General features: G+C 37.3%; 1 protein-coding gene across 1 annotated transcript; it reads right to left on the bottom strand.

Moving 5' to 3' along the window:
* On the bottom strand, positions 8163-9485 carry LOC104787172 (putative cullin-like protein 2). The gene is made up of 5 exons (XM_019245315.1): positions 9124-9485; positions 8950-9046; positions 8628-8813; positions 8489-8536; positions 8163-8408 (listed from the first exon to the last, which is right to left on the bottom strand). Exons 1-5 carry the CDS (start codon positions 9243-9245, stop codon positions 8163-8165), a joined length of 699 nt encoding a protein of 232 aa, XP_019100860.1. The 5' UTR covers positions 9246-9485.

Raw genomic sequence — 10742 nt, forward strand, 5'->3', positions numbered from 1 at the left:
TTTTTTTTTTTTTTTTTTTTTTTCTGGATTTTGGTTTACATTTTTTGCCAGATGTGGAGAAGTTTTATCATCAGTAAAACCTTGGTAAATGGTAAGTTATATCGACACTGTTAGTTCCAGATTTTCTAAACAAAATTTAGTTTGTTCCAAATATGAAGTTTTCAAGGGATCAAATGCAAAAAAGGAATGACAATCATGAGTCTGTTGCGTTTTACTAGAGGATATGAATCTGCTTTTGCAATGATCATATGCTCCAAATTCTGCTTGTTGATTAAAGAAAAGATTGCTAAAGTGAGTCAGGGGCCATAATCTCTATCAATCAGGGACGGACCAGACATATGATCTATCCCGAGGGAAATGAAGTCCATATAAAGCGAGTATCAAACTAGAGGTCATAGAAAAAATATAATTAGTTGATACGAAGATAATCTGTTTAATACTGCAATTACTGAACACTTTTAGTTTATTTTCGTATATATATATATATATATGATAATACTTTAATTTTCACCAAACATCCTTAGATTATATATGTTGAATTTGCTTGTAAAACAAGAAAAGAGTTGATGAGGAGACAATACCAAAGCAAATCCTATTGAATTGAAAAAAACGAAAAAAAATTTACTTCATGAATCAAGCATATATATCTTTAATACTTTTATAACTTAAGCAAGCTTCTCACTTGCACCAAATGCCTTTTAAAAAATATATATATATATATATATATATTAAATTAGATTAAAAAAATAGCGCTTTTATATAATGTGCAACGTTTGTTTTTAAGAGAAAGAACAAAGCAGAGTAATAGACTAATAGCTAATTTTCCAAAGTCAGAGTCGATGCAATCCAGATGTGCACATCATCAAATGCCTTTTTCACGGCCTACAATGCATTAAAAAAAAACTATTGTCAGTAATATGGAAAAAGCAAGAATAAGAAAGCCAATAACTATGATTAATTAATTCAAAAACTAAAATCTCCCATCGTAAAATTATGATTAATTAATTCCAAATAATTAGATCAAAACCAACCTCAACTAGTTTGGATTCAGTGCTTGAATGGAGGTAGTGAGTGACTCTGATAGATTTAAGATAAATCTCTCTAACAAACTCAATATGCAATTAGAAGATAACGAGAGTTACAAAGAATGTAAGCTCAAGTCTGAGAAAAGAATAACAGAACGATATCAGTATCAGATCAACATTGATCTCCTAGCACATCGCTAGTCAACACACATCAACAAACAACATAATCCCTCAACGAAACAACCCTCAGATATTTATTTCCCCTCTAACGTCCTAACCGCAAAGTCTTCTTTTCAATCCAAGTCTTCCACTTGCCTTTGACTTGCTTCCACGTCATCAGTCCCAACGGCTAGTTCCTGCTGAGCTGGCTCCTTCCTCTGTTTCTTCCTATAATACGATTGATGAATCGTATCAATACTTTCCCCCCGGAGAACGAGCTTGTCCTCAAGCTTGAAAGACGGATACTGCTGCACGAAGTCCTTAGACCGCATCCAAGTATTACTCGAAGCCTCCTGTCCTTGCCATTGTATTAAGAACTCTCTGCGACCCATATCATCAAACCTGAATGCTACAATTGACTCAGGATACAACAACTCTTCCTCGATGAACTCCGGTGGAGCAATCTGCTGGACCTGGTGATGATCTCCCACCATAGCCTTCAATTGTGAAACGTGAAAGACATCATATATTTTAGAACCATCGGGCAACTTCAAACGATATGCAACTGCTCCGATACGTTCCACCACTCGAAAAGGACCAAAATACTTAGCCGCCAGCTTCTGATGGGTTCGATGAACTACTGACATTTGACGGTATGGTTGCAGTTTCAAATAAACCCACTGCCCCACGGCAAATACCACCTCACGACGCTTCTTATCTGCGTTCCGCTTCATAATCTCCTGAGCTCTTTGCAGGTTGTGCTGAATGTGAGAAAGAACCAAATCTCGTTCTCTCAGCTGAACTTCCAAATCCCAACTCTCTGTCGAACCAGGTTCAAATTTAAGTAACTGGGGAGGGTCTCGCCCATATACCACCTTCAAGGGAGACGTCTTAATAGCGGAGTGATAAGATGTGTTGTATGAAAATTCTGCCCACGCCAAATATTGCTGCCAAGATCAAGGGTGACTTGAAGCAAAACACCTCAAGTATGTTTTTAAGCAACGATTTAACACCTCAGTCTGGCCATCGGTTTGTGGATGATAAGCAGTACAAAACTTCAGTTTAGTTCCTGAAAGTCGAAACAAATCACGCCAAACTTCACCCAAGAATGTTCTGTCTCTATCCGAAACGATCGTACGAGGAATCCCATGAAGGCGAACAATCTCAGCAATGAACTTGTTCGCTACATCCAAAGCTTTAAAAGGATGTTTCAGCCCCAGAAAGTGAGCTGCCTTACTCAACCTGTCTACCACTACCAGAATTACATTCACACCATCAGAGGTTGGTAAACCCTCAATGAAATCCAGTGAAATGTCCTCCCAAACTGCATTAGGAATAGGTAAAGGCTGAAGCATACTCGCTGGAGACAAGGTAGAATACTTGTGTGTTTGACAAATAGAGCAGGCTGCCACATATTTTTGCACATCCTTTTGCATACCATCCCATTGAAATGTCTCCTGCACCCGTTTGAGAGTCTTCAATACACCTGCATGACCACCAATGCTACTGTCGTGATGCTCATGAAGTATCACCGGAATCAAGCTCGAGGTTTTTGGGATCATCAGTCTCTTCTTGTACCACAAACGTCCATCCACTAAATGAAAATGAGTACCAACCAGCAACCCAGAACGAAGTTGTGAAATTGTAGATTGAATATTCGTATCTGCATCAATCTCACGGTAAAGGTCCTGTATCTGAATCACCGAAGGAACCGTAAGAGCTAACAAAGAGGTTGAAAATGAGTGAGGAATACAAGAAAGACCATCCGCAGCTTTGTTATCAACGCCTGGTTTATAAACAATGTCCAACTCATATCCCAAAAGCTTAGTCAACCACCTTTGATACTCCAAGTTTACCTCTTTTTGCTCCAATAAAAACTTCAGACTTCTTTGATCCGTATGCACCTCACACTTGTTTCCCATCAAATAGTGCTTCCACTTAAGTACAGCCATAACTACCGCCATCAACTCTCGTTTATACGCAGGTTTAAGTTGCTCCCGTGCTGTTAGACCATGGCTAAAATATGCTAATGGTCGTTTATCCTGAAGCAACACTGCTCCTACACCAGTACCTGAGGCATCAGTCTCCAACACAAACGTCTTATTAAAATCTGGTAGTCCAAGAACAGGTGCTGTTGCCATTGCTTGTTTTAAGGTATCAAACGCAAGCTGAGCTTTGTCTGACCAAACGAATTGATCCTTCTTTAATAACTCTGTTAGAGGTTTAGCTATAGTGCCATAGCCTTTAACAAACTTTCGGTAATAGCCAGTTAATCCCAAAAACCCACGCAGCTGTTTAATATTCACTGGAACTGGCCATTGTAACATAGCTTCCGTTTTAGCAGCATCAGTTGCGACTCCATCAGCAGAAATGATGTGGCCTAGGTATTCGATTTGTGCTTCTCCAAAAGAACATTTCTTTGCATTGGCAAACAACTGATGATCTAATAACACCTGTAATACCATCCTAAGATGCTCAACATGTAGCTCCAAACTTGTGCTGTAGACTAATATGTCATCGAAAAAAACTAACACGAACTTGCGTAAGAATGGCTTGAACACTTTATTCATCAGAGCCTGAAATGTGGCAGGTGCATTAGTGAGACCAAAAGGCATCACTAGAAATTCATAATGCCCTTCTAGAGTTCTAAATGCTGTCTTCTTAATATCCTCTTCACACATGCGAATCTGATGGTATCCAGAATGCAAATCAATTTTAGAAAATATCACAGCACCGTGAAGCTCATCAAGAAGTTGATCAATGACAGGAATATGATACTTATCCGGTATTGTAGCCCGATTCAAGGCTCTGTAATCCACACAGAACCTCCATGAGGAATCCTTCCTTTTGACCAATAAGACAGGACTTGAAAACGGACTACTACTCGGACGGATGATGCCTGCAACCAGCATATCATCCACCATTTTCTCCATAATTTCCTTTGTAGCATGGGGATAATGGTAGGGTCATACCGTGATAGAGTGTACCCCTTGCTTAAGAACAATTGCATGTTCTTGACCTCTCACTGGAGGTAACCCTGTTGGTAACGCAAACACAGGAGCAAACTGTTCGAGCACTTGAGTAATGGCCAATGGCGTTTGTTTTTCAGCTGTAGATAACTGTATCTGTGACAACTTCGCCGTAACTTGCCCTTGTAGTACTTGTGAGCTTGGGACAGCAAAAGACTTTAATTGCAAAGGTGGTTCGTGTAATGACGTATCACCAATAAACTTCACAGTCTTACCATCGTGTACACAGACCCATTCCTGCTTTTTCCAATCCACCAAACACGGTCCCAATGTTTCCAACCATTGCATTCCAAGAATTACATCAACACTTCCTAGTTCCAAAGCCACAAAATCAGTTTTAAATGTAGCTCCTGAGATTTGGAATTGTACATTTTTGCAAGTGCCAGAACCATGAACAGAGGCTCCATTTCCTAATACAACCTGTAAGTTGTCATTACCCGATATCTTCAAACGTAATTTAGTAGCTGCAAACGGAGTGATGAAGTTGTGGGATGCACCAGAGTCAATCAAAATCACCACTCTAGACTTGCCTATCCAACCAACCAATTTCAGAGTCTTAGGCGAATGGCAACCAATGAAAGAGTTAAGGGACAAGTGGTAAAGAGCTGTTTCTTGGCACACTTGATTAACCTCTCCAGTCAATAATTCTTCATCCCAAACTTCTACTTCCAAACCTTCAACCACTGTCAATATTTGTAGTTCTTTCAAAGGGCACACATGTCCTCTTGTATATTTGCCTTTGCAGCGAAAACAATTTCCCTTACTTCTCATGGCATCAAGCTCTTCAGCAGTGTGTCTCTGTCGTGGTGGTGCTAAATTCTTCTGAGGAGCTTGGAGTGCAGCTTCTTGTCCTCCTGCATTCTGTAACAACAACGGCTTGGGTTGAGTGTAAGTAGTTACCTGCTTCGAAGTGAAAGTTTTCTGTGGCACCACTGGTTTGGTTTGTTTATCACTCAACAATTGACAAAAAGAACTTGTTTCCATCCGTAACACAACAGCCTTCTGATTATCCAATCCAACTGGTTCCTTTATCTTCAGAACTTCTTTCATCTCATGTTTTAATCCATTGTAAAATATCTGTTCCAAATGAGAATCATCCAATCCCAATACTTGTGCTGATAAGTCCTCAAATTCAGTGACATATGAGGATACCGTTCCTGTTTGTTTGATAGCAAAGAGACGATTTCCCGGTGTTTCTTCTCTAGCAACACCAAAACGTAAAAACAGTCGACGCCGGAACTCTTCCCAAGAATGAAACTCTCGACGAGTCATTTCCCAATTGAACCATTTCAATACATCACCTTCTAAACTCAAAGCAACCAAGTCTAACTTGTCAAAATCCGAATAATGCCCTACTCGAAAGAATCGTTCCACTTTAGATAACCATTCATACGCATTAGAACCATCAAATACAGGCATCTCAATCTTACGAAGCAAACTCGAACGATTCTCTAACGGTAATGGCTCATGAGTATCGCGAACATATGGATCTGAGGAATATGGTACCTGCGGAGGTTGATGAGATGATTCAGCTTGAATCGGACGTTTCCCAAGCTGTTTTGAGAGCTGCGATAAAGTCTGTTTCATCTCCAAGAGTGTCGATTCCATTGAATCGAACTTATCTCTGTGTTCGGAGATTGTGTGTAACACTCGAGTATAACCGCAACGAAAGAATTTTAGAGCTGCTTTATCGGGATTCTCTTGAAACTCTGGGCTCTGGATCATCTCCGTCTCGTCAATTTCATCCACCGTCACCATCGTCGCCGCGTTGAAGCTTCAACCGCAGTTACGCCGCACCAATGATAGATTTAAGATAGATCTCTCTAACAAACTCAATATGCAATTAGAAGATAACGAGAGTTACAGAGAATGTAAGCTCAAGTCTGAGAAAAGAATAACAGAACGATATCGGTATCAGATCAACATTGATCTCCTAGCACATCGCTAGTCAACACACATCAACAAACAACATAATCCCTCAACGAAACAACCCTCAGATATTTATTTCCCCTCCAAGTCTTCCACTTGCCTTTTACTTGCTTCCACGTCATCACTCCCAACGGCTAGTTCCTGCTGAGCTGGCTCCTTCCTCTGTTTCTTCTTATAATACGATTGTTGAATCGTATCAGACTCTCTCCCGCTCCTTTTTTAAACACTCATCAGACTGCAATATCAAATTATTGACATTAGTATCTATTTACTTTAATGAATCGAATCAAAACATAATCGGAGACACACCTTTAGCTTGTAATTAGAAGAACCCTCCTGGATCCACCTTGACACCTTGCAAGAATAGTAAGAAACAATATCTTAAAGAAAGAAGTTTTCAAAATCCTCTTCATATTTTCTAAAAGTTCCCATCCCATTCTCCACATCCTTTTCACTAGTTCCCTATCAATCTCTTTCACTAGTTTCCAAAGCCCTAATTTTGGTACTCACCGTTTGGATACTATAATCTTCAAATACTTGACGATACTTTTCGTAAAGTTGTTGTGAGTAATTATTGTGTTTCTGGGTACACATAGTGTAGATAGTTCTGTGAATCACATAAGAAATTACTGTTAATTGTAGCTACCTGTACGTATATATAGAGCTGTTAACAAACAAACATTACATAAAAAGACCTACGTACGTGTAAAGATTCATATATTACGGAGGGTTAAGTGCTCGTTCACGCTCTCCTTCTATATTCCTTATCATGCTTGGTAATATGAAGACTAAACCTCAAAACGGCAACGTTCTTGCAACAGGCTTAGGCTTCCAAGCAATTAAGCCCAGAACAAGCTCAAGCCCATCAGCTTCTGTACCCAACTCACACCAACGTTTACCTGCAAAAGAAGACAAAGACAGAACAGAACAAGTCAGAGGTTTGGTAAACGTTGTAGAAGACAAAAACAGAGGAAACAGAGAATCAACAGAAGCTGCAGGAGGTCCGACAGTGACATTACAAAATAGGTTTGAGCTTCTAGAATCATGTGGGATTGAAGACAACTAACACCAGCTGGACAAGTGTAGAAGGATCTAGACTTTAGGGTTTTAACATTGTACCCCTATATAAACACTATGTCTTTGTAAAAGAAACTTAAGGTTGAAGAAATAAGAAAACAAAGTTCTTTCTTTTTCTCTCTCTTCTACAGGTAATATCTTTCTGCAAGGAGGACCATCCTTCCTCAAATTTAAGGACCATCCTTCTCATATCTGTTTCAAACTCTCGAGTCAAATTCTTTAATAAAGTTATAGACATAGGAATTTTAGACATCATTGCCATCCTTCCTCTCCTCCAAAGTCACTAGGAATTTTAGACATCATTGTCATCGTTTCAACATAGATCAATCAAATTAAGCCCAACGGATAATATATTCACGCAACAGTATTTGCCATTATTTGGTGTTGTGTAGTATGAAGTATCAACGCAGCCAGAGAATAAAAAAACTGAAAAACACTATCATAGTTGCCTTAGTAATCATCCAATCATTCATAAGTTTTCTATTTTATTATTAAGAAATTAAGAGCATCTGAGCATCGCAAACTGTTGCAACTTCCAAGTCACTCTGCCATTTTTCTATTAGACGTAAAAGATCTTAAAGGCCTCTTGCAATGCCTACAAATACATTAAAAAAAAAATTATGGTCTTTCCATATATTTGAAAATATATTTTGTGTAGACAAAGAAGAGACAAGCTAAGTGAACAAAATAAACAAACAAGCCATAAACCTTTCAGAAAATAAGCATATAACTAAGTTTAAACACTAAAACACCTCCCTCGTCAAAATATGATTAATTCCATATTAATGAATAATAGTTTCATAACAAACCTCAACTAGTTTGGGCTCAGTGCTTGAATAAAGGTAGTGACTAACTCTCTCCTTCTCCCTTTTTAGACACTCGTCACACTGCAGTACATAACAATTGACATTAATAATATACATAAATATATATATATATATAATTACTTTCCTGAAATCGAATAAAAACATAGTCTCCGACATGCCTTTAGCAAATAATCAGAGCTAGAACACTCCTCGATCCACATTGATCCCTTGCGAGAATAGTAAGATACAGTATCTTGAAGCATGAATCTTTCAAAATCCTCTTCATATCTCTCCATAGTTCCCATCCCATTCTCCGCATAGACTTCTAATACGTTTTCCACTAGTTCACTATCAATCTCTTCGCCCTCACGTTCTTTATGAATCTGGCAAATACAAAATTTGTTAGATAGAAACAAAACTTAGGCTAAACCTTAGATTTCTCATTATAGGTACCAAGACTTACAAGCGCTAATACAGCTTCTTTGGCAGTGGAGTGCATCTCACGATAAACCTGTAGTATAATATTTGCAAGGACATTTACAAACTTGCACAAACATTTGAGGCAGTGAAAAATTTAGGAGCTATAGGAATGCATGAAAAACCAGGCGGCGAAAACATGTCAATCCAACTTCTCTCAGTGTTGGCAAGGATCGCCGAATAACATAGTAGTTGTGGAGATAATGGAAGATATTGCCTAACAATTTGACCAGAATTTTATGAATCTTCCACCTCCTAACAAGCTCTCTTAGCACATCTTCACCATGCTTCTCCCTTAAGGATGGCAACACCTAAAAACACACAAAAAAAAACATTAAAAATTATAACAAAGGAGATTTAAGTTATAAAAAAAAATGAAAAGAAGAATATGTCTTTTTTTCACAATATCCAAGAATCAAAGCCCAAACCCAAAACTTTGGTACTCACTGTTTGGATAGTATAATCTTCAAATACTTGAAGATAATTTTCGTAAAGCTGTTGTGAGTAATTAGTGTGTTTCTGGGTACACATAGTGTAGATAGTTCTGTGAATCACATAAGAAATTACTGTTAATAGTAGCTACCTGTTAACAAACAAACATTACATAAGACGCCTACGTACGAGTAAAGATTCAAATATTGCGTATTGTTATATGCTGGTTGACGCTCTCCTTCTATATTCCTTATCAGCTCAGTAATACCTTTCTGCAAGGAGGACCATCCTTCCTCAAAGTTAAGGAGCATCCTTCTCGAATCTGTTTCAAGCTCTCTTGAGTCAAATTCTTAAATAAAGTAATAGACAGAGATTAGCTCTTGTGAGGTTAATTATCATTATCGGTACTTTAGAACGATACGCAACGCTAATATTATCACAAACCGTAGACTAAAACTAATTAGATTACCAAACGTAAGAACAACGACAAAGATTGAAAGTAATCAAAGATTATTTAAACACATAGAAGCGAGGTAACCCTGAAACTCGATCAAAACCGTGTAGACAAAGGCTAAAACCAAAGACGTTACTAACCAAAAGTTTCTGAAGAGTATCCAATCTGAATCACTAAAATTAACTATGAGAATCGTGAAGAACGTACACGTCCTCGAAGAAAACGAAAGATATATATAAGTGACGATGGATGAGATGGCGGTTTTAACTTTTCTTTCAACAAAAAAAAACATATTAAGATATATTAAATTACATATCTCTATCTAAAAAACAAAAACAAAAATTCCCTATCCAATAAGAAAAAATTTATTTGTTACATGGATTATATGTCTTTTTTTGACAATTTTTATTTAATAAGTCATAAGTAAATTCACAAGAAACTGCAACCTTCTCCTTTTGACATCTGTCTTTTGCTGACATGTCTCCCAAATATTGACTCTATTGATTTTCTCTAACATAATCCTTTATCATATAAATCACAAGTCACATGACCAATAAAAATTGGCCACATAGATTTTACAACCAGTTTTTAAAATTACTAAAAATTTCCTATTTTAACAACATAATGCTAATCTTTATCTAATAAATCACAAATAAATTCACAAAAAACTCCAACTTTCTCCTTTTAACATCTGTCTTTTGCTGACATGTCTTCCAAATATTGATTCTATTGATTTTCTCTAACTTAATTGTTTATCTTATAAATCACAAGTCACATACTAATAAAAATTGGCCACATAGATTTTACAAACAGTTTTTAAAATTACTAAAAATTTCCTATTTTAGTGACATAATGCTAAGAATCAAAAAAAAAAAAACATCTGACTGACAGTTTCTTAAAACCGACCAACCCAAAATCCACGATCCTTTTTTTCGTCCATGATTTCTGCCTTTTTATACCCCATATTTAATGGATTCGATACACACACATCATAATTTTTTTCAATCGATCGCAAAAAGTATGATCATCCTCCTCCTAGGTTCAAAATCCTAATTACAGTGAGTACTTTGCCACTTTTCTCAATATATAATTTCAATATATAAATTTTCAATAACAAGAATAATTGGTCTAGGTATGTTTGTAGGAGCGAGAGAAACATGGATACTGAAGATGATATAATCAAAATTCTTAGACAGAAATACGAGAGGTATTTTGGATCCATGACTAAATCTTCTCGCTAAATTACTATCACAGTTTATGTAGAACAATAAAATTCTGCTCCACAGGTTAAGCAGGGTCTTTGGTTATCTTGACAGATACTTTATTCCTCGGAGACGCATTCCATCACTAAGCG

This window comes from Camelina sativa, chromosome 5 (genome assembly GCF_000633955.1).
Source record: "Camelina sativa cultivar DH55 chromosome 5, Cs, whole genome shotgun sequence".
Taxonomy (NCBI): domain Eukaryota; kingdom Viridiplantae; phylum Streptophyta; class Magnoliopsida; order Brassicales; family Brassicaceae; genus Camelina; species Camelina sativa.

What these genes read in the sequence shown, in the direction of transcription:
- LOC104787172 (XM_019245315.1), bottom strand. Translation starts at nt 9,245, where the DNA reads ATGCTCCTTAACTTTGAGGAAGGATGGTCCTCCTTGCAGAAAGGTATT. An exon ending in AAGATTATACTATCCAAACA is followed by an intron (nt 8,814 to 8,949) that starts GTGAGTACCAAA and finishes GTGTGTTTTTAG; the next exon opens with GTGTTGCCATCCTTAAGGGA. An exon ending in AAGAAGCTGTATTAGCGCTT is followed by an intron (nt 8,409 to 8,488) that starts GTAAGTCTTGGT and finishes TGTATTTGCCAG; the next exon opens with ATTCATAAAGAACGTGAGGG.